This window comes from Haliaeetus leucocephalus, unplaced genomic scaffold, assembly GCF_000737465.1.
Source record: "Haliaeetus leucocephalus isolate CR32 unplaced genomic scaffold, Haliaeetus_leucocephalus-4.0 Scaffold328, whole genome shotgun sequence".
Classification (NCBI taxonomy): Eukaryota; Metazoa; Chordata; class Aves; order Accipitriformes; family Accipitridae; genus Haliaeetus; species Haliaeetus leucocephalus.
In genome coordinates this window covers 3,483,711-3,503,234 of record NW_010972764.1, presented here as the reverse complement: position 1 = coordinate 3,503,234, position 19,524 = coordinate 3,483,711, and the positions used below count along the sequence as shown (strand labels likewise).

Sequence of the window (19,524 nt, the reverse complement as noted above, 5' to 3'; positions counted from 1 at the left end):
GGGGAGGAGCGGTGCCGCCCCCCCCCCCCCCCCCCCCCAGGGAATTGTGCCCTGGGCATGGAGTTATCAGGTGAAGGAGCTGTGGGAAGGGGTGTGAAGACTTGTGTGCCTTCAGGGAGGGTAAACAGTTTAGCAGGATCTCCACAGAGACACTGCAGACTCAAGATCCGTAGCCCAGTAATAGAAAGGAGAGGGATTGAGAGATTGCATTCAAAGCTTTGCTCAACAGAAACTATCAAGGTGAGGAAGGCTGTAAACTTGTGATTTCTGGCAACAGAAGTGAGGTTTCCTTTCCACCTGCAGATCTGAAATGGTAGGTCAGGTATAATGCTCTGAGAATAGGTGAGGAGCAGTAAGATTCACTAGGGGAGGCATCAGAACCTAGCTTAGCCTTAACCATTTAAGAGGCAAAGGAGTGTGACTATCATCAGAGACTCTCTCCTATGATGGAGGCACCCATGTGCTGTGACTTGTTGCCTGTGGAGGTTTGCTGTTTGTGAAGGACTAGGGGTTGCTGCAGAAGGCTGTTACCGTATTTCTCTAGGAGTGCCTAGAGCCTTTCCCTTTTAGAATGAAATTAAATCATACAGAGCTGGCTGTTCAATCACAGTTACTTAGCAATACTCGAGAATCATTGCTAATTCATTTGATAGGTTTCTTTGCCAAGTCTAAAATGTTTGCATTCTTAATAGGAAAAAAAAAAGTGTTTAACAAGTTTCCTAAAAATTTGGCTGTTACTGAAGTTTTACCAATGCAAATACATGCAGTCAACACAAGTGCCTTGTGTATATGAGTGAAAGGCTTTACTTTTTCTTTTTTTTTAAATAATATGGATACTTGAGAAAGTTTAAGTGTAAATTATGCATCTAGGACAATGGCTGCCATGAGATTCCGCTTGTGTTGTTCCTTTCTGTACTTAGAAGGCTGCATAGGGCCTGCGATGATAGGTTCTCGCAGCTCTGCCGCCTCGTATTGGTTAATTTGCAGGCAACAACTTCCTGAATGTTTCAGTTTAAATTGAGCTATAGATTCAGCTGCAAAGACAGTAAAAAACAAACAAAAGCATTTTATTTTGCCTTATCAGTCATGATTTGCCTCCTGACTTCGAAGGGATACGCAGGCTAAATTACTTGTGTTGAAGTGTTGCATGAAAGTAGTTTCACTTAATCCATGACCTTATGCTTCTACTGTATTTCAGTGGTAGCAACAGTCAAAAAGAAAAGAAGAACCTGTTTTTTTCTTTTTTTTCTTTTGGATACCAGAAAACAAATTATGTTCATTTCAGCCATGAAACATGCCTTCCAACCTCCCTTCCTCTCCCCCCCAAAAATTGGCTATAAAATTGCAACCTCAAATTATCATTTGAGCCAATAGCATTTATTTGGTTTTTGTTTGATTTGGTTTTACCTCATAAATAAAATATCTTGATGGCTATTTCAGTACATCTTCCTTTAAATCTATGTTGTAGTGCGATATGCTACATAGTCCCAGCAGATCAGGGTAGTTGTTAATCTTGCTTTGTTCACTAGAGGATTTCCTTACTTTTGTAATAGAATTAAATGGAGTTTTCTTTCTTTAGTTCCTAATTCTCAGATGCGCAATGAAACATAGTATTTGTTGATATTTCAGAAGAACTTCGAAAAATATTTAACAACAAATACAAATTGCTCAGGAAGTTGTATATATTTAGATTTCACATCCTTACAATTTATAAACAACTAAATATAGCAGCCTATTGGGATGTAATATCATGACATAAGCAATTTCCAAATTCAGTGAAATAGATCTCAACCTTTTCATATTGCTGTTCTTGTCTAACATGCTTCTTAAGCAGCTTTTGCAAAGTGATCTAAGCTATTTGATCTGTCACTCATCAACCTCCTCCAAAGAAAAAACATCTTACCAACTTTTCTACTTATCTCTACTATTTTCTGAACAGCTGGTGAAGTTCCACCTACCTGTTTCTAGAAAGCTTTTTCATATATCTACCTATTTGTAATCAGTCCCAGAGTTTACTTATTTTAGGCAGTAAAAGATAGACTTTCAAAAGATTATGAAGGTAGAAGTGTAGAGAAGAATCACAGAAGCACAAAATAGTTGAGGTTGGAAGGGACCTCTGGAGATCGTGCAGTTGAATACACCTCACTCAAAGCAGGGTCGACTGGGGTAGGTTGCTTAGGACTGTGACCTGTTGAGTTTTGAGATGGAGACTCCAGAAGCTCACTGAGAAGCCTGTTACAGTGTTTGACCACCCTCACAACAACAACAAAAGAAGTTTTTTCTGTTTAGATGTTTAGATGGAATTTATTTGATTTCAATTTGTGCCAAATTTTAGTTTGAATTTTGGGGAAGAGTCCGCAAGTGTTTTTGCTGATGAGTGTATTTTATGCAGGAAATAAATTCATGCCATGTAAATGAGAAGCATTCTGCCACACAAATGAGAGAAAGCTTCTAGGTAACTCGAAGCAGCAGGTTACTACTTTGAGCTAAAGGCATCAAAGAACAAATCCTGTTCTGTGATCTTGAGAAATAGGTAGTTTTAATTAGGTTTTGTTTATCCAGCATTACAGATACTGAGATGCATAAAAATCCCCACTACACACACCAGCAGACATCCCCGTGTGAAATCCTAACTTTTTTTCTGCAGCTGCCGGATGTTTCTGGGGTGCCCTGTATCACTGCTAGAAACTAATGTTGTGCAGAATAAATCAAACTTGTGTCGTACATATGATGGTCTTTCTTTGCAGAGATGTTGTATATCTTAAACAGCCATTGTGATTAAAAAAATATTTGAAAAGAATGATTTTTGTGCAGTTGAAAACTTTAAAGGGCTTTTTTTCTTCAGTATCTGTGTTTTACATCCAGTAGGAGTTATGCATACTTGAGTAAAGTTTGACCTCCTGCTAGCCAAACCCTGCCCGACAGGCAGGGAATCTGAACCCCCGAAAAAGAAATCAACTTTCCGTGCTTGCTGCACCTTTTGCATTACTACAGCTGAATTTACTGAGACTCGCATTGGGAACTATATTTATTTTCTCGCCATGCTTTGCAACAGGGATTTTTGAAAAGACGTTCCTTCCAAGAGGCTGAAGTTCTACGTCAGCTGTATTCTTCATCATTCCCAGACTTATACCGCTTCAGCATTCAGTCTCTGCAATGGAAGACTGAGATGTTGGAAGCCTTTGTGATTATGCAGAGCATTAATATGCTGCAGGGCCTTATCCCACCTAAGGTAAAGTCATGTAGATTTTTTTATATTTACTTAATCTAACAGAGATAATTTTAAATCATGAGATTACATAGAGGAGAGATTCTTTGATGACTTGGAATATAAATGAAGATGCAGGTTAGTAAGGAATACCTTTTTTTTTAGAAAATAATAGCTAGGATGTGCCCTCTTTCATATCTGGATTTGATGTTAAGCACTGACATGTAGCATGTGTCAGCACATTTATTTCAGGGGTTTTTTGGTGGATTGTTATCAGATTATAAACTAGAACTTGAATCAAATGCTGTAATCGTTGATTACAACTGATATTTACAGGCTGCTTTTCTATATTTTGTGGTCTACTTGATATTGATTTGGTCTGTTCTTTGATGAAGACGTCAGTAAATTTAAACATGACTGAAGGCTTTTAACCTGATGTTATTATGAAGTAGAGTTTTCAGGCTATTGAAAATAAAAGCCTAACTCAATCCTTCAGGAGCAAGGAGGGGAGTTGACTCCAAAATACCTGGAAAGGCTGTACATCTTCTCTCTTATGTGGAGTGTAGGAGCATTACTAGAACTGGAAGACAGATGCAAAATGGAGCACTGGCTTCGAAACCATGCAACAATAAAACTTGATCTTCCCTGTATCCCAGAAGGCAGTGAAGATACCATGTTCGATTATTATGTGGCATATGACGGTTAGTAACCCAGCTGGGTGGTATGGGGTAAAACTTAAACGTAATTTTAAAATTGTGCTGCTTTCAGAGAATTAATTCAGAAGGTTTTTGTAGCTTACCTTCTTTTGTGTTCCTTGGCAAGTTTTGTTTTACAGCTACACTTTACTGGTGATGTTGTAGAAAGCTTTTTCCCTGTTTCCTGTGAGAAATCAGAATGTGGCTATATTGCTACAGAATGCTGCATGGACTTTGTGATGATGAATTGTCAAGTGAACAAAAATAGGCAAGCTTTGTCCTTGTCATAATTTATGTAGGAAAGAGGAGTAAGCCTCTTAGATCCAACCTGGGAGATTCTATGATTATATGATTCTGTAACTTTGGTCTGAATTTACAAAGTGGGATTACTGTATGTGAGACAGAGGCACTGATAGATGGGTTAACTCTATGAAAAATAAAAGAAGCGATGATGCCTTGTATCTCTAAAACATTAGCTTTGTTTCTTTCTTATTAGGTAAATGGATGCACTGGGATACACGTGTTGAAGAGTATGTATATCCCAGTAGCAGCACTCCAGAGTATGGCTCCATTCTTGTACCTAATGTTGACAATGTGAGAATGGATTTCCTTATTGAAACCATCGCAAAGCAGGGCAAGGTACTTTGTCTATATTTAACATTTAAATAGTGCTAACAGTACATGTAATAAAGTTTTTGAATTAGAAATGTAATATTATATCATTGAAAAGGAAGAACTTTTTTTTTTTTTAACATAAAATGGTGATTCCAGGAGGCACATTCATGTAAATATGCTTGAACTCTTGAATACTCACTGCTTCCGGACTTTTTTGTTTTCCCCTCACGCATCTGTTCTATAGTGTAAATAACCGTAATTACAGCTGAGTTCAGGTCAGAACAGAATCAATCTTTTCATGTAGCTGTTGGAGAGGGGGCAGCACACAGGGCAGCCTCGTGCCAGGCTCTGCTGATATGAACTCTGCTCACATAGGGCAGTTACAGAGTTTATGTACCTTTAGGTTATGCAACCCGTTCTTCACCAAAACCATGTCAGATAAGCAGGATATGGTAAACAATAACAGTCATTAAAATCTTTTAGATACTGAGGCTCTAGATGGTACATTCTTTTTGAAATATTCAGCTCCTTTTACGAATAATCCATTGCTTTGTTAGTTAAATCATGCTGAGTGACACGACCATTAACTGCAAATGTTTTTAACTTGAGGCCTGCAAAGGTCTATGAGATATTAACTATTTTGCTTTCACATGTGCCTTGTTGAGAATTCATTTTACATAACTTTTCTAGTTTTATTTCAGTTTAAAAGATCAATGGGATTGCTGAGGCTTTGCTAAGACACCCAGTTCTTGTGTTTCATCTTATTTCAATGTTGTCTTTGTCTAGGCTGTCCTACTAATTGGTGAGCAAGGAACTGCAAAGACTGTTATCATCAAAGGTTTTATGTCAAAATATAACCCTGAAAACCACACAGCTAAGAGTTTGAATTTTTCATCTGCAACTACCCCATTAATTTTCCAGGTATAGTAGTCATTCACTTTCTAATACAATGTAACTGGATTCAGAGATTGTTCTGAGAATTTGCCAGGAGGATGCTTCTGAAAGTAGTTTGTTTAATTGAAAATGAGTGCAGAAACAAATAAGCACCTGCTCAAAAGGACTCTGTCCTGACACGTGACTTAAAAGATTTCTGTAAAAACCATGTTCCCTTCAACTTCTTTGGTACTTATTGAGCTGTTCTTGGACTGTTACAATACCTTGCATATTACTTACTTCATCACATTTAATGTTTTTATGTCAAATATATCAGTTCTCACTAATTGGGTAGAGCTGTCAGTGGCTTCCTTCAGATTCACTAAAAGCCGTGAGTAAAATAAGTGCTACCCACAACAATCTGTCATAAAAAGTGTGCTGTCTGCAATTTAAATTTCAGTAGATTAAATTACTCATTAAAAAGGTAACACATGCAGTGCAGCTGCTCTAAATAGAACTATGAATACTTAAATCCTGAACTATACTGCCTGTCCAAATTTCTACTGAGCTACTTTGAATTATTTCAAGTTTCTTTTAACCTGCTGGCAATATATATGGGAAATATTTTTAATGTGGTTTGGTATGCCAAGCCGAAGCACTGTCTGGGCTTTAATCAGAAGTGCTGTCTATAAGATTGATGCATCATCTGTCATCGGGCTCTATAGTGTAGTAGAAACTATTAACATGCTTAATATACAAGTATGTAATTCTGGTCTTACTTTTCTTAGTATTTTTCCTTTATTTATTGGGCTACATAAACAAAAAGTAGTATCGGTACATCTGTTTTAATAAAATAGGTGTCAAGTTTATTGACAATAGATGATAGTCTGTTGATGATCAAGACATCTGAAATAGATGTGCAAGTCTAACAGTCAAGTCTCTGATAACAATCTAGACCAAAGCACTGTCTGTTATGGCACATGTGCTTTTAAATTGCTCTGACTTTCTAAAATTTTGGTCTAACTGATGCCACTCGTGTAAGAAGGCTTTCCAGGGTACTGTACAGGAGCCTAGGCACAATGTAAGAATGCAGATATTTAGATTTGCACTAAAGAGTAACTATGAATGGTTAAGTGAGCTTTCACTTGGTATAGAATAAATAAAAACTGAACCTTAAGGAGAACAGAGCAATGGAAAGATGACGGGAAGAAAAGTAGTTGCAAGTCTTCTATTAAGTGAAGTTATTTCGTCAAGTCTGTTTATGTATGTGAGTTTAATTATCACTGTATGCTTTTATGAAGTACATTGATGTCTGCTGGAAAGGTCTTTAAGAATCACATCTTTCAGATCTGACAGATTGTTAGTTTAATCTTTATTGCTAGTAACCATCAATTTTGGTGATAAATGAATAAAATGAAATAAAAGTTTAATATGGTTTTGAAATCATGAAGCTGTTAGGCATGGTTGTCTACACTAGACATTTGTTATGTCTGATACCGACCTAATGCTGTATAGCGTGAGATTTCAGTCATTCTAGTTGAACTTGTGCAATTAGCTCCAGCAGAGGTGTTGTCTAAACCTTCCTTAGTAAAATTCTGTGTAACAAAACTGTCAATATGTTTAATTGATTGAATCATGTAGGAAAGGAAGGGCTCTTTGTAACTATGCTAATAATTGCTTTTTCAACAGCGTACAATAGAAAGTTATGTGGACAAGCGCATGGGCACAACTTATGGTCCGCCTGCAGGCAAAAAGATGACTGTCTTCATTGATGATGTGAATATGCCCACAGTAAATGAATGGGGAGACCAGGTTAGTTTGTAAAAGAGGAAAAAAGAAGGCAAAAGATATTTTCTTTCTTTCTTTGCTACACTGTAAAACTGGCTACTGTTCTTAATCAGGCAGTAGGGGGTGAATTTGATATTGTAGTGCTTAATTTTTAAAGAACCCATCTAGTTTTATATTGTCATGAATTAATTGAAAATAAATATACTGACTACCAGAAGCAGTCTGATTACTCCTTAAAATATGCCTGTATAATTTTAACAGTTTTTTTACCAACACTCATATTTTAATTAAAAAATATTTAAAAAATCAAAAAATTTAACTAGAAAAAAACCTTTGGCACACAAATCGTGATAACAAACTGCCTGTGTGGACAATAATTAAAATACTGTGAATGCTGAGAGACAAGAAGTGACTTCTCAGCTTTAGAAAAAATGGAAGTAATAATTATGTACGTTGTCAAGATCGTTCTGAAGTATATTGCCTTGGAAACTAATGTTAGCATTTCTAGAGAAGTGTGGTTGTATAATGTACTGTCTGTGGGATGTTCTCAGCTGGTCAAACAGAAAAGCGGGGGGTCCATTTATGGCTAAGGAAAGGAATCTTGTATTCTTTTGTATGGAAATAATTCTGTGTTTGCAGCTTGAAAGACCATGTTTGTGATTGCTGCATGTGGAAATTTTGTCAAAATATTTGGCAGTAAATGCAATATGTGAAGATGCATCACTTTGGGCTTGATGAGAACAAACTGGAAATTTTGGGTTAAAAGGGGAGAAGTATTTCCAATACAACAGTATTGGGAGTCATGCAGCCATCAAGTGAGAATGAATAGAAGTATGAAGGATTATTCTAAGCTAGGGATTCCTCTCTACTCCCAGGACTTTTGCCCATAGATACTACCAATAAAAATAACAGTCTAAATATGCTTATTCCTAGCTGTGCATTTTTCTCCTGAAGCAAATAAGCAGAGGGTTGGGGGACAAAATAATGGTATACTCCTTATTAGGTCTTTCAAGTACACAAGTATGTTTTGTATTTTGTTTAGTTTTCTGCATAATATTCTGTTATATAATACCTGCTTATTTTACAGGTCACTAATGAGATAGTTAGGCAGCTGATGGAACAGAATGGACTGTATAACCTGGAAAAGCCTGGTGAATTTACCAACATTGTGGACATTCAGTTTTTGGCTGCCATGATCCACCCTGGAGGAGGTCGCAATGACATTCCACAAAGGCTCAAGAGACAATTTTCTGTGTTCAACTGTACTCTGCCTTCTAATTCTTCCATTGACAAAATTTTCGGTAAAGGGAAAATAGCTTTGTATCTATCCCATTTTTGAAAATGGGAGTAGATTTTTCCTTATCCCTCTATTTATAAACATTATGATTAAAACAGAGGCTTATTCCTGCTCTGACTTGCTTACCAGCACATTTTTCTTCAGTAATCACTCCCCACCTGCAACTTCATCAAACTGTAAGTTTTTCAGGTCCAGTCACATTTCTGAAATCTCTTGGTATGCTAAGTATTAGGAAGGACAGCCTGAAGGCCGTTCCTAGTTTTAGTGACAATGCTGCAGAGTTGCTAAGCTGCTACTGGTGCTAAAAATGAGTGACTAATGACTAGACTTTCACAAATGACAGGATCATATTGGTCTCAGAAGACATTAGCTATTCAAAGGCTGTGGAAGCTATTTTGGTAGATGAAAGAACATTTTTAACAGACAGTAAATGAAAAGCTAAATACCCAGTGAGCTGGTGGCAGGATGGTGTTAAGACCAGGTGAATCAAGATTTGAATAAAGACTGGAAAGCCGTTTCAACAAATTAGAAAAGGTTTGGGGGGTTAAAAAAAGAAAACAATTAAGAAGATCATAGCTCTTGCACTAGTGTGTTTTACAAAAATCTTTCATTGGCAGTTCTTTTCTTCACAGGTGTAATTGGAGAAGGGCACTATTGTAGTGAGCGGGGATTTTCAGAAGATGTGAAGAAAACAGTAGCCAGATTGGTTCCACTGACACGCAGGCTGTGGCAGATTACCAAGCTAAAAATGTTGCCCACACCAGCCAAGTTCCATTATGTCTTCAACCTTCGAGACCTCTCAAGAATTTGGCAAGGAATGCTGAACACTGCATCAGAAGTGATCAATGAACCAAAGGCAAGTGCAGCACATCAGCGGCTTTGTTATAATGAGTGTATAATTAGCGTAGCAAAGAGGATGAAGAGTCTAACTTCTTGGCATTTGAGTTTGCTTTAGAAAAATATCATTTCTATTAAAAAACTTTTTCAGTATTTTTTTTGAGGCAAAGACGTTTTAGTCTGGCTTTTACAGTGCCAACTGAAATGACAACTTTGTTTCACAGCTGTAACAAAACCCACTTCTTTTGGCAGAAGAGGGTTTGCTTCTATCTGCTTGTTCTATTATTGACAAAATGCTAGCTTGTTTGAAAGGATCAAGCAAAGAAAATCATGAGAAGAAATGAACTTATTTTAACCCAATGAAAATGTGTATGTATTGATTAAAAAAATAAACAGTTCCCCTCTCTCCACTAGTGTCTTGAGGCTTTCAGTCACTGCCTAATATCTGTCTAACAAATGATTTCTGCCTTACAGTTTAAAAGGAAGAAGTAGTAATGAGTTATAGTGACTTCCCCCCCCCCAATCGACCTTTCTTCCAGAAAAGCTCAATACTTTATGCATCATTTCTTTTGTAATTATTTTAAGGAAAAGTCATTTAGTGTTTTGAGCACTGAAACATGAAGTGCTGCAAAAGCAGTGTTTACGGTAATCATGGAAAATTTGTTATACATTTGGGTTATATAATCACTTCATCTTTAATGTACTTCCCTGCTTCTTGAATAAGCTCCTGAATTCTGCTACATCTAAAATTCAAATTTCAGAATCGATTTTAATTTCTGAAGATAAAAATATACAGCAGTAAGATGATTATATGTATTTTCTCAATTAATGTCTTCTGAAGTAAAACAAACAATTGCTGAAAATCTGATTGTATAAATTTACGTATTAGTTCTGAGACTTGACACAGTTAGTGTCATTTCTACAAAGTGCTGTAGGCTCAAACAAGAAGTCTTCAAGGAGTACTTGGAATTTTTTCTACTACTTTGCAGTAATAGTGTAGGATTAAAACCAGGGCTGCTAGGATTAAGAACCTGGCAGGTTTTCCTTCTCCATCCTATGACCAGACTGAAGGACTTTAAAGGTATATTGAATTTGGAGAAGGAATAATATACACACTTAAACTTTTTTTTTTTTTCTAAACTACTTTGGTTGAAGTATTGGGAGTGACATCTGTGTTTGGCATGAAATTATTCATGCCATGATGCTATTATTTCCACAAACCTTCTACTTAATGATCAGTTTAAAAAGTGGTTTGTCAGTGCGTAAACATGTGTTATCAGGTATGGATATGGTTTTAGGGCTAGGGAAATAAAACCTTAATTTGGTAAATATGGTTTGGTTTGGAATGCTAGATGAAGGCTTCTTGCATAGTTAACTGAATGTAAGCTTAAAATACTATTGGGCAGAATGGAAAGCTCAAGGTACCTCTCCTGAATAAACCCCAAAATACTACTGTTTCTTTTGTAGTGTTAATACCTTTTTAAAACAAATAAAAGTGTGGCTTTTAAGTGGCATAGCTTTGTTGCAAGCCTAATCTGACTGTAATGTGTGTGTGTGTGTGTGGGGGGGTTTGTTTGGTTTTTTTTTTTTTAATATAGGTACTGATAAAACTGTGGAAGCATGAATGTAAGTGTGTTATTGCTGATCGTTTCACAACCTCAGAAGATGTAAACTGGTTTGATGCAGCGGTGGCAAAACTTATTGAGGAGGAATTTGAAGAAACAGAAGCTTTGCTGGATCCTGAAATTGATGCATTCTTCGCTGACTTTTTAAGGGATGCACCTGAAAAAACAGGTAAAAATGGACTCTGATAACCCTGGAGATGGCAAGAATAGGGAAGGGCATATGATAAAATAGATGCTAGTAGAAATATGTCTTAAAAATATATAGTAAGTTCATGCATCAAGGGTTGCTGTTCTGTCCAGTGACTTTGAAGGTAGTCTGTGTAACCAACTGTGGCACATCTTTACACTCATGGGATTTTTAAGTCTGTATTTATACCCAGGTTATCTATAGGAGGGCCTTACTTCCATTTCCATTGATGTGGTGGATAGACAAAACTGCCAAATAGTGAGCGTAAGTCTATATTATTCTAAAATGTTGAAAGAAGTGAGATATGAATGACTTGAAGTGGTAGGGTTGCAGTACTGAGTAAAGATTAGCACTCTAGCTACCATCCGCTAGAAACCTGGTGAAAGAATACTGGCTCTGGGCTAATCCAGTACTTCTTAGGAAATACCCGGTACATGATTTTATAACAAATGAGTATTTTTTCAAAATCTTCTGAATGCCAGTAAAACCTCTTGAATTATCCATATGGCTTATAACAATGTCTTTGTGTCTTTTAAAGAAAAACACTGTGTCACTGACCTTGCTAAATGAGCTGGGATTATTTGTTAGTTGATGCAAAAGAACAGAAAACAGTTGTTTAGGTTTTGGGGAAGGTCGTTATTTAAGCCACTGAATGATTCAATTATCTGTGTTCCTATAACTGTAATGATGGATAGTGGAGACAATAAAAGTTTGGCATGAGTGGTCAAATGCCATTTAAATCTCTTCTTGGATAAATGAGTAGTCAGAAGGCAGTGACAAAAGGAGAGTAAAGGATAGGAAGTGTTTGATTGGAAGGAATCAAATAGAAGTAAAAAGCAAACTGCTGTGAGAATGTAGTCAAATATACCCTTAAATAACTTGCTAAACTGCAGCAATGTTGAGAGCACTGAAATACAAGCCAGAATACATACTGAGAGAGTGAAGAGTGACTTTTAATGTGAAAATTTGAATCCACACTAGAAACCATTATGTTTAACTGAAAAATAAATGCAAAAAGAAACATGTATTTCTCAAAATAACTTGCTTCCTGGTGACAGTTTAAATGTACATGCCCTGTAATATGCCTTTTAACATGAAACTTCATCTAAATATGAAGTAGGAGGCCCTCATTTAGAAGGGATATGTTTTATTCTCAATATGTTTGTCAGAGCCTTGAGAACACCTTTCTGTTTTGGGTTTAAGTGAGAAGAATAACAAGTGTAACTGTGTTTTAATTGTCCCTTTAATGCAATTTAGTTTTGCCCATTATGATGGAAGTGTAAGAACAAGAACTGGATTTCTATTAAATCTATAATTCATTATTGATTATATAATAATGTATATAGAATATATATCTATAAATAATAGATAAAATATATATTAAATATACAAAAAATGTATCGGACATCAATTTCAAATAACCGTATGCTCAGATTAGTGATGTGTTTACATATACTTCCTGTATCTCTGGGTTGTACAGTCACAACGTATTTGTCCCCGAGATACTTCACCTCGAGTCTTCGTGTATTTAACTCAAACATCAACTTTGAGATCTTAGCCTTACAGAAATTTAGTGGTACTAGTGTTCTTGAGACCCTCAAACTGTTCAAAGGTGTTTTTTATCAGTTAGTTTTGACATTGCTATTTAGTACTTGTGATTCTGAATCCTGAGATTAGAGAAGAGTTTAAAATAATATATTGCACTAGCTGCCTCTGTAAGTAATGTGTCTGCCCTTTCTTAGGTGTAGTACTTGATAATGCTGTCTTTTGACATTAATAATAAAACCACAGGAACAGGATTAAGCAGATATGATTCTCTTAAATGGTTTGAAACTGTCAAAACATCACTACAGTTTAACTCCTTGCTGTATTCCTTATTAGTTCCTTATCAGTAGCTGACTTGTTTAAATGTCTCATTCAACTTATAAGAAACTTACTTCCAGCTGGAACACTGCTTTTGTTTAACCAGTGTTTTTGCAGGTTAAATTAAGTTGGTTAATTTAATTAGGTCTCAATCTAAGGGAGTGTTCATATATGCAGAAACAATACAGAGCTAAAGAATTCTGAAATTAAGGTGACTTCAGGTATACACAGATGCATTATGAGGGACAGATGCATGAGATTTAATCATCATTTTATTTTGAGAGGTTTGGTTCTGTGGTAAAAGGCAATTTCCTTAAACTGTTTTTTATATATATGTTTGGGGTTTTGTTTTGTTTTTCCCTTGGAAGCTGCATGATTATTGGACCACTGCTAATCTGTAAAAGCAAAATATGCAAGAAGGAAATGGAGAAAAAATTAAAATGAGAAAAATATTATAGATACTATTCTAAATACAATACAGTTTGATTGCTTTTTTCCCCCACCTTTACTTCCCTTTCCACTGACTTCCAGTGCTTTACTAAGCATTAGGGAGCTACTTATTTTACTGTAATTATTTGTTTTATTGATTTTAATTCCACCAGTTAGAGATAATATTGTGAATAATATATTTCTTCAGTAAGTAAGAGGAGGCTTAGCAAAACCGATTGTTAGTAATGACTGACATGGTAACTGGAAAAATATATCCTGCAGCATATAGATCATGAAATCGTGAAACTAATGGAGCTAGCTCTATATAAATAAGAGCAAAATTGTACTGTGTCTGCTATTATTTTTTGAGGAAAACCAAACCAACCCAAAACCCGCATGGTGTTTGCTTGCTGGCACTCTTCCAATGAAGTTTGTTAATTACTTGATGATGAAGTATGGGCTGGATGAGCGGTGAGATGGGTTGAAAACTGGCTGAATGGCCGAGCCCAGAGGGTGGTGATCAATGGCACAAAGTCTAGTTGGAGGCCAGTAACTAGTGGTATACCCCAGGGGTCAATACTGGGTCCAGTTGTCTTCAACATCTTCATCAGTGATGTGGATGATGGGGCAGAGTGTGCCCTCAGGAAGTTCCCAGATGACACAAAACTGGGCAAAATGGTTGATATGCCAGAGGGTTATGCTGCCATCCAGAGGGACCTTGACAAGAACCTCATAAGGTTCAACAGAGGGAAGTGCCAAGTCCTGCACGTGGGGAGGAAAAATCCCATGCACCAGTACATACTGGCAGCCACTCATCTGGAGAACAGCTTTGCAGAAAAGGACCTGGGAGTGCTGGTGGACACCAGGTTGAACACAAGCCAGCTATGTGCCCTTGCAGGAAAAAAAGGCTAGTGGCATCCTGGGCTGCATTAGAAGGAATGTTCTAGCAGGTCGAGGGAGGTGATCCTTCTCCTTTATTCAGCAGTGGTGAGGCCACACCTGGAGTCCCGTGTCCCAGTCTGGGCTCCCCAGTACAAGAAAGACATGGACATGCTGGAGAGAGTCCAATGAAGGGCCACAGAGATGGCTAAAGGACTCTTAGATGAGGAAAGGCTGAGTGAGCTGGGACTGTTCAGCCTGGAGAAGGGAAGGCAGGGAGATCTCCTCAATATGTATAAATACCTGAAGGGAGGGTACAAAGAAGATGGAGCCAGGGTCTTTTCAGTGGTGCCCAGTGACAGGCCCAGAGGCAACAGGCACAAACTGAAGCACAGGAGGTTCCCTCTGAACATCAGGAAACACTTTCTTACTGTGGGGGTGACCAAGCACCAGCACAGGTTGCCCAGAGAGGTTGTGCAGTCTCCATCCTCGGAGAAATTCAAAAGCCAGCTGGACATGGTCTTCGGGAATGGGCTCTAGGCGTCCGTCCTTGAGCAGGGGAGTTGGACCAGACGACCTCCCGAGGTCCCTGCCAACCTCAACCTTTCTGTGATTTTATTTGCTGTGAGTGACAATTCTTACTAATGAAGGCATGTCACCTTTAAGCATGATTAATGCTTATGAATGGAAAAATGAGACAGCAGCACTATTTCCTGCTTTCCTTTGGGTGAGGAGGAGTTGACAATTCCTTGTGGCTTTCAGATCACTTGATGAAACAAATGTATGCCTTTTCACAGTGGCTGTAGGGGTTTTTTGTTGTGGTAATTATTCATTTTAGTAGTAATTTTTCTTTTACTAGTGCAATGATTTAATCAACTTAGAGTGTCTTTCTTTTACAAAAAAGATTTGCAATTTTTAACTGCAATATTTATTTACCTTCATTCTCTACTGCTACTTTAGCTTCTAGCATCTAAGTTGATTTCAGGTTTTCATCATTCAAGTTTCAGATGTAGAGAAAGCAAGCTCGTTAGTTTTTGCTGGTTTTGTCTCTGAGAATTAAGCAGCTGAACTTACCATTCCTTGTAGGCAGGGTATAGGCAGCACACTCATATGTACATCTAATGTGTAGTAATATGTGTAATAAACCTGTTTCTGGGGGGTTAAAGAGACTTCTAATAACCTTCACTTACTCATCCCCACATTGAGCCTTCATCAGTCATTTAAACTGCTGAGGTTTTGTTACCTGCTTTTTGTTCTAGGTGAAAAATCAGAGGAAGTTAATTTAGATATTCCCAAAATCTATGAGCCAATTCACTCCTTTCATCAGCTACGGAATCGTTTAAATAGGTTTTTACAAACATACAATGAGAATGTCCGTGGTACTGGAATGGACCTGGTTTTCTTCGAGGATGCTATGATTCATTTAGTCAAGGTACAGTCTTACCGGATTGCCATTTGTTGTTGTTGTTGTTCACTTGTCCTCAAAGCCTATGAGTGGAGGTGTGCATGAGTCAAGGTAAATTACTTCTAAAACTGATGCAAGTAATTTATTGCTAGCAAATATTTTGGCTGTCACTCTGTGACTAGATATTAAAACTCAGCTTTTCTGAAAATGGACCGGATGGAGCTATTCTTTTATATCTGTCTTTTATGTCTGGTGGGGTCATGGTCCGAATTATTTGAACTCTATTTCAACCTTTCTTCTTGCTAATTCTTCTGAGAGCGCTTCCTCTCTTTGGAATGAGTCAAATGAAATTCAGGTTAGGACATAATTGGTTGCTTATGAAGGAGTAGGCACAGCAGAGTAAGAATAAATGTAGTCCCAGCTTCCTTTGTAGATCAATAGTATGCTCGCTTCTTTTAAAACTCCTTTGAATATGGATTGGAGCTGACCATAATTTTTAGCACAGCACAGCTTGATAGGATTGTCCACACAGAGCAGGCTTCATAAAAAGGAGAAGCTTTTTTTTTTTTTTTAAACTAAAAACCCTATTGTTTCTCAGTTGCACGGTGAGGTTGTCTGTGTTTCTTATCATAAATTATTAAGAACTGAATATTGGATTGTACCATCCTAACAAATAATATAATAAATATCAAACCAACATAAATTTAATTATAGTTGACAAACACATTGCATCTGCAGTTTTCAAAATTTTGGGGTGGATTCTTGTCACTTCACAAAATTAGTCTCTATCTTTTCAGTCTTCCCTGCAAAATGGGTAATGTTCTGCTATGGATTTCTTTATGAAAACTGTTAAGTCATCATCATACTCAGTAACAAGTTTCTGGTTTATTCCTAGTAAAAAAATCTATATAAATTCAGGATCTAGCAAAAAAAAAAATTTTTTTTTTTTTTTTTTTTTTTTACTGAAGAGTCACCTGTCATCAGGAATCTCTTCTTTGGGTAGCTAGATGCTAAATACCTGAAACATTATCTTAATTTTCACTTGGATAAAATGAATATATAGTGCTTATCTGATCCTGTATTCTTGAAAGCAGCATTTACAGCTGTGCAGGTCTGAGCTTTATGCATGAGCTAGACTTGAGACAGCCTCTAAGAGAAAGCTAGGTAAGCACAGTTAAGGTAATGCCTGATCTGAGCTGACGTAGGATGACTTGAATGGGTTAAAGCTGAGGAGTATCTTAAGCACACAACAAAGCTTTCAATTTATAGCTTGTTTGCCTCTGCCTGGAAAAGATCTAGCAGCTGTAATTGAAGTGATCAGCAATATTCCAAGGGTGGTGTGCAAATCTATTTTTCTTTGGTTAAACGCTAAGTATGCTTAGAGTAAACCTTCATACTTGATATTATCTTTGCTTATAAAAGTTAATCTATGAAAAATAACAAGTATGTTGCACTCAATATGTAAGATATATAGGTTTAAAACTGCAGGAAATTGACATGACTATTTTTAATAACTTGAAAAAAAAGTATGTTAGAGGAAAGGAAAGTAAATGGGTATCCCCGGCTGCTAATTGCCATGATGGAATTCTAGGGGTGTCCGAGGGATGTTCAGAATAACCACAGGAGCCAATACTCTGTGTTGTTGCTTGTGCAGAGGAAACCAACTGCTAACCACCTGGTTGGTATTACCTTGCCTTTGAGAGGCAAGTGGCTCCACGCTATTCTGGAAATTAATGTAGGCTTTTCTGTGTACTATGAGTATTTGTCCGTGTCCAACTGATGTGGTGTGGAGCAAGTTTGTCTCCTGTGCTTAAAGGCATATTTTTTCAGCATCAGATAACATCTTCTACCCATTTCCAGATTTCTTGGCATCGTTTTTTGGCTGTGGACAGTGGGACGGGTGCTGCATGCAGTTCACAGTGCTGAAAATTTTTTTGCTCTGAATTGCATGTTCATTTACATTGCACTGCCCTGAATTGAAGGGGAATGTGGAGTAGTAGGTAACTGCTGCCTTTTGCTTTAAAAGATAAATAATGAAATGAGAAAGAAAGGGAGACCTACCTGGGAGATGTTCCACTGTGACCAAATATTCATACTGATATTGTGCATTTTGTAATCAAGTAAACAAGAAGCTTAAGAAGTTTGATTATAAAGGTAGTATTATTACCTGCTGCAGAGAATACTGAAGACTGTGTGTCTTGAATTTAACATGCCTGGGACAACTTGTCCTTCTGGTCACAATGAAGGGGCCTGGAGAGATGAGTCTTGCTAAAGTTGTCCAGAGGGTATGGTATTGGGGAAATTAATATTTCCTTCCTAATTTTAATAATTTGTCATGCTATGATAGCAGATCACTAACAAATCACAGCTGAGATTTACTTTTACTTTCTGGAGGTGTGAGATGCAATTCTACTGATAATTGAAAGTTCACAGTGATGGAATCAAGTGGTTGCTATACTATTAGAAGGTTTACAGAAAATATTGGAAAGTGCAAACATTCATAGAATGTATTAATAATAATATAGAATCTCTTAATTGAACCTTAAAATTTTCATTTGTTCTGTATTTCTAATACAACTTTATTACTGCAGTAGCATAGGATCTTTGGGTGTGTAAATTTTACACATAGTAGCAATAAATGACTGTGATCTTACACAGATTTCTCGTGTGATTCGCACTCCTCGTGGAAATGCTCTTTTAGTTGGAGTTGGTGGCTCAGGAAAGCAGAGTTTGGCAAGATTGGCATCTTTCATAGCTGGCTATGATACATTCCAGATAATGTTAACAAGGTGAGCATTAATTAAAATTGAAGTAAATAAGTACTTTGTGTTTGAACTCTTCCTATAAATAAAACAGGTGCCCAGTTTCTGCAGTGGGAGAAAGAACAAGCTAAATATAGGCCGAGCACTGTTGCCTAGAGTGGAAGGACATGAAAATCCTTTGAGACTTACTAAATTTGCTTGATTTTCTACAATAAGTCTGAGCTTTTATCATCTTTGGAGTAGTAAACTGTTTTGTGTGTTTCACAGAACAAAAGGAATGTTGGTGGTGTCAAGTTATCTTTACTCTATGTCTTTACTTTCAGTACAGTTTAGTGTACTGTGCATTTGTTGGTGGTTTCTACCTATACTGCCTTTATGAGTTTGTCTTGTAATATTTGAAATAACACCTGTGTGAGGAGGTGGAATCCTCATCCCTGCCCATTAATTTGGTATATGTTATTTATATGTCAGTATTTTGACAGTCTTTTCCAAGTATATCTTGCCTTATTTCATATTATTCAAGCCAACGTGGTTTCTTTTGGAATAACTCATAAAAGATATAAATATATATTAAAAAAATTCTTCTCTAAATATTTTGGAATGAGTGCCTCCCAAAGTGTCTGTAGGAAAAGCCAATGATCAGGAAATATTTTTGGCACTCATAAAATGTAGTTGTAGAGAAGCAAAATTATTTTAATTCTTTTGCAGCTGTGTTGGCTGCAGAAGAAATTGTAGAGTCACATGTGGGCAAGCCTTTTAGTGAGGATCTCATCAGAGGATCTATCTGAAATAGGAATGACTTCAGGAGAGATTACAGTACAGCTGACAAAAGCAGTAACAAATTGCTGGATATCATTCAGAAAGAATTATGAAGCCACTAGAGGATGAAATATTGGATTAAGAACGTGGTGTGCAGCTTGCCACCTAAAGTTGCCTTGGCACCTGAGGATCATAAGAAGGCCTATATATAAAGCCTGTTGCATTAAAGCGTAACAAAGTTTGGCAGAAAATGAACCCCATTGCGTTACAGCTTGTCCTCAGATATCAGAGAGGCTGGGGTC

General features: G+C 37.0%; 1 protein-coding gene across 1 annotated transcript in view; it reads left to right on the top strand.

Moving 5' to 3' along the window:
* DNAH5 (dynein, axonemal, heavy chain 5) overlaps positions 1 to 19,524 on the top strand; it is a 128,156-nt gene that overhangs the window by 68,022 nt on the left and 40,610 nt on the right. Inside the window, exons 44-53 of the mRNA XM_010571448.1 lie at positions 3,056 to 3,232; positions 3,705 to 3,909; positions 4,400 to 4,542; positions 5,305 to 5,439; positions 7,081 to 7,203; positions 8,267 to 8,480; positions 9,109 to 9,332; positions 10,912 to 11,107; positions 15,556 to 15,728; positions 18,360 to 18,490. Of these exons, the coding sequence (XP_010569750.1) occupies positions 3,056 to 3,232; positions 3,705 to 3,909; positions 4,400 to 4,542; positions 5,305 to 5,439; positions 7,081 to 7,203; positions 8,267 to 8,480; positions 9,109 to 9,332; positions 10,912 to 11,107; positions 15,556 to 15,728; positions 18,360 to 18,490 (1,721 nt within the window). The remainder of the gene's footprint in view (positions 1 to 3,055; positions 3,233 to 3,704; positions 3,910 to 4,399; positions 4,543 to 5,304; positions 5,440 to 7,080; positions 7,204 to 8,266; positions 8,481 to 9,108; positions 9,333 to 10,911; positions 11,108 to 15,555; positions 15,729 to 18,359; positions 18,491 to 19,524) is intronic.